This window comes from Porites lutea, chromosome 4 (genome assembly GCF_958299795.1).
Source record: "Porites lutea chromosome 4, jaPorLute2.1, whole genome shotgun sequence".
NCBI classification, from domain to species: domain Eukaryota; kingdom Metazoa; phylum Cnidaria; class Anthozoa; order Scleractinia; family Poritidae; genus Porites; species Porites lutea.
Genome location: NC_133204.1, coordinates 19205529 through 19207895, shown reverse-complemented (window position 1 = coordinate 19207895; position 2367 = coordinate 19205529). Strand labels below are relative to the sequence as shown.

The window sequence follows — 2367 nt, the reverse complement described above, 5'->3', positions numbered from 1 at the left end:
CATTGTAGTTAGCAAGTCCCAGGAAACTCCTAACTTCTGACACATTCTGCGGCTCTCTCGCCTCGACAATAGCTTTCACTTTTTCTTCAGTTGGACCGATGCCCTTGGTTGTTAGCATGAGTCCCATAAACACTAGCTTGGTCATGTGAAACTTGCACTTCTCTGCATTTAAAGTTAAGTTCTTCTCTTTCAATTTCTCCAAGACTCGCTTTAATCTCTCGTCATGCTCCTTGGTAGTTTTCCCATGTACAATTATGTCATCAGAGATGTTAGCAACTCCCTCACAGTCACTAAGTGCTAGCTGAATAACATGCTGATATACTTCTGGGGCTGAACTTATTCCAAACATTAGGCGCTTATATTGAAACAGTCCACAGTGAGTGATAAAAGTAGTAATGCTACGGGAATCTGGATGGAGTTCCAACTGATGATATCCCCACTTCAAATCAAGCTTACTAAACACTGTGCTTTGGTTCAGGCTTTGGAGTACTTCATCGACAGTAGGTATGGGGTAGCGTTCTCTGATTATGGCTTCATTGGCCTTACGCATGTCCACGCATAGCCGAATTTCATCATTCTGTTTCGGTACCACCACTACTGGACTAACCCATGGTGTTGGGCCCTCTACTGGCTCGATAATATCCATATTTACAAGTTCCTCAACCTTCTTCTTCACCTTGTCACGGAGACTGAATGGAGTACGTCTGACTGGCTGGGCTACTGGGGGTACATCAGGATTAACATGTAACTTGACCTGATAGTCTTTCAACTTGCCTACACCATCAAATACTCCTTTGTAATCAGACATGATCACTTCTTTGGATTGCACTGTATAAACTGGAGCCCCTAATTTCAACACACCTAGTTGCAACGTGGTTTCTCTTCCAAGTAGTGCTTCTCCTTCACCATCGATGACAACAAATTCAGCTTGAACCTCGCTCTCAGCTACTTTCGTCAACGCTGAAAATGTCCCCAAAACTTTCAATGGCTCCTTGCTTCCATATGCGTAAAGCTTCTTGTCACATTTCTTGGATACACAGACAATCTTCTGCTGCTTTAGGTCATTCCATAGACCTTTGTCTACAATGTTAGTGCTCGCCCCTGAATCAATCACCATTTTCACAACACAACCACCCACAATTACCTGAACTTTTTCCGGCTGTGACACTGATTTTACAGTGAACGCATACTCATCTTCCTCGTCATCATTTTCTCCCTGCATATATCTCACTTTCCTCTTCTCTTTTGGCTTCTTATCGCCTCTACGTTTACTCTCCTTGCTTCTGCATTGCGAAGAAAAATGATCAGCACCACCACATGACCTGCAGGTTTTTCCTTTTGCGGGGCATTCAGGGTCTCGTCCAAAATGTCCTGTGTTGCCACATCGATAACATGTTTTGTTTCCAGGCTCACCCGATGTCTTCTTCCCTTTATGATAATGCTTGTTTTCGCTTGAGTCACGAACTTGATTCACAGTAACGCCTCTACTCTTCATACTCTCCAGCTGAGCTTGCACAGCCTCAAAGGATGCAGCAGTTTTAAGTAGAACTTCTAGGGTTAAAGTGTCACCTTTCTCAAGCAATTTCCGCCTTAAATCATGAGACGTACACCGCTGAACAACTTGATCTCGAATTTGATTATCCGCCTGATCACCGTAATCACAATCGTTCACAACTTGTCTTAACCTTGTCACGAACTGAGCCACCGTTTCACCCTCACGCTGTTCCATACTTCGGAAAAGATGATTTTGGTATGTCGAATTTACCTTTGGAATGAAATATGCGTTTAACGCATTCACAGCTTTCTCATACTCGGCCGCTGAGCCCGTATCAGCCAATGTTTCGAAGATTTCTTGCACTTGTTCCCCAGCACAATGCAAAAGTAGAGCCCTTCTTTGCACTTTATTGTCGGCTTTGTCTGCTTGGATGATGAGGCCCTTGCTGTTGGCATATAACGAAAAACCTTTAAGCCATCGTTGCCATCGCCTACCAATGCTCGACGGTTCGCCGTTCGGATCGAAGGGTTTTACACTTGTTAGTAGATCATCCACTTTGATAGAGGCCATAATTCAACTTTTTTGACCTAAAAGACTATCCTCGTCGCCAGATGTCGTGTCTTAATCGCGTATTGAAACCGATTCACATGGATTATCAAGCTGCATCAGAAACACTCCGAATCTAATCCGCCATGCTTTTAATAATCAATCCCATCAACCTTTGTACGGCTAGATACATCACGTAAGCTATACTGAAAGTACACTACAAGGGGAGCTTTTATTCACGAACAGCGATCAGATCGAAGCAGACCGATTATGCGAACTTTCAAAAAAAGAAAAAAAGAGTGTACACTATATGAATATTTAAAGAA

The 2367-nt window shown here is 43.2% G+C and overlaps 1 protein-coding gene across 1 annotated transcript; it reads right to left on the bottom strand.

Annotated features, from left to right (window-relative positions):
* Positions 1-659: 659 nt before the first annotated feature.
* Positions 660-1729, bottom strand: LOC140934358 (uncharacterized). The gene is made up of 2 exons (XM_073383997.1): positions 775-1729; positions 660-676 (listed from the first exon to the last, which is right to left on the bottom strand). The coding sequence occupies exons 1-2, from the start codon at positions 1727-1729 to the stop codon at positions 660-662; spliced, it is 972 nt and encodes a 323-aa protein (XP_073240098.1).
* Positions 1730-2367: the final 638 nt, after the last annotated feature.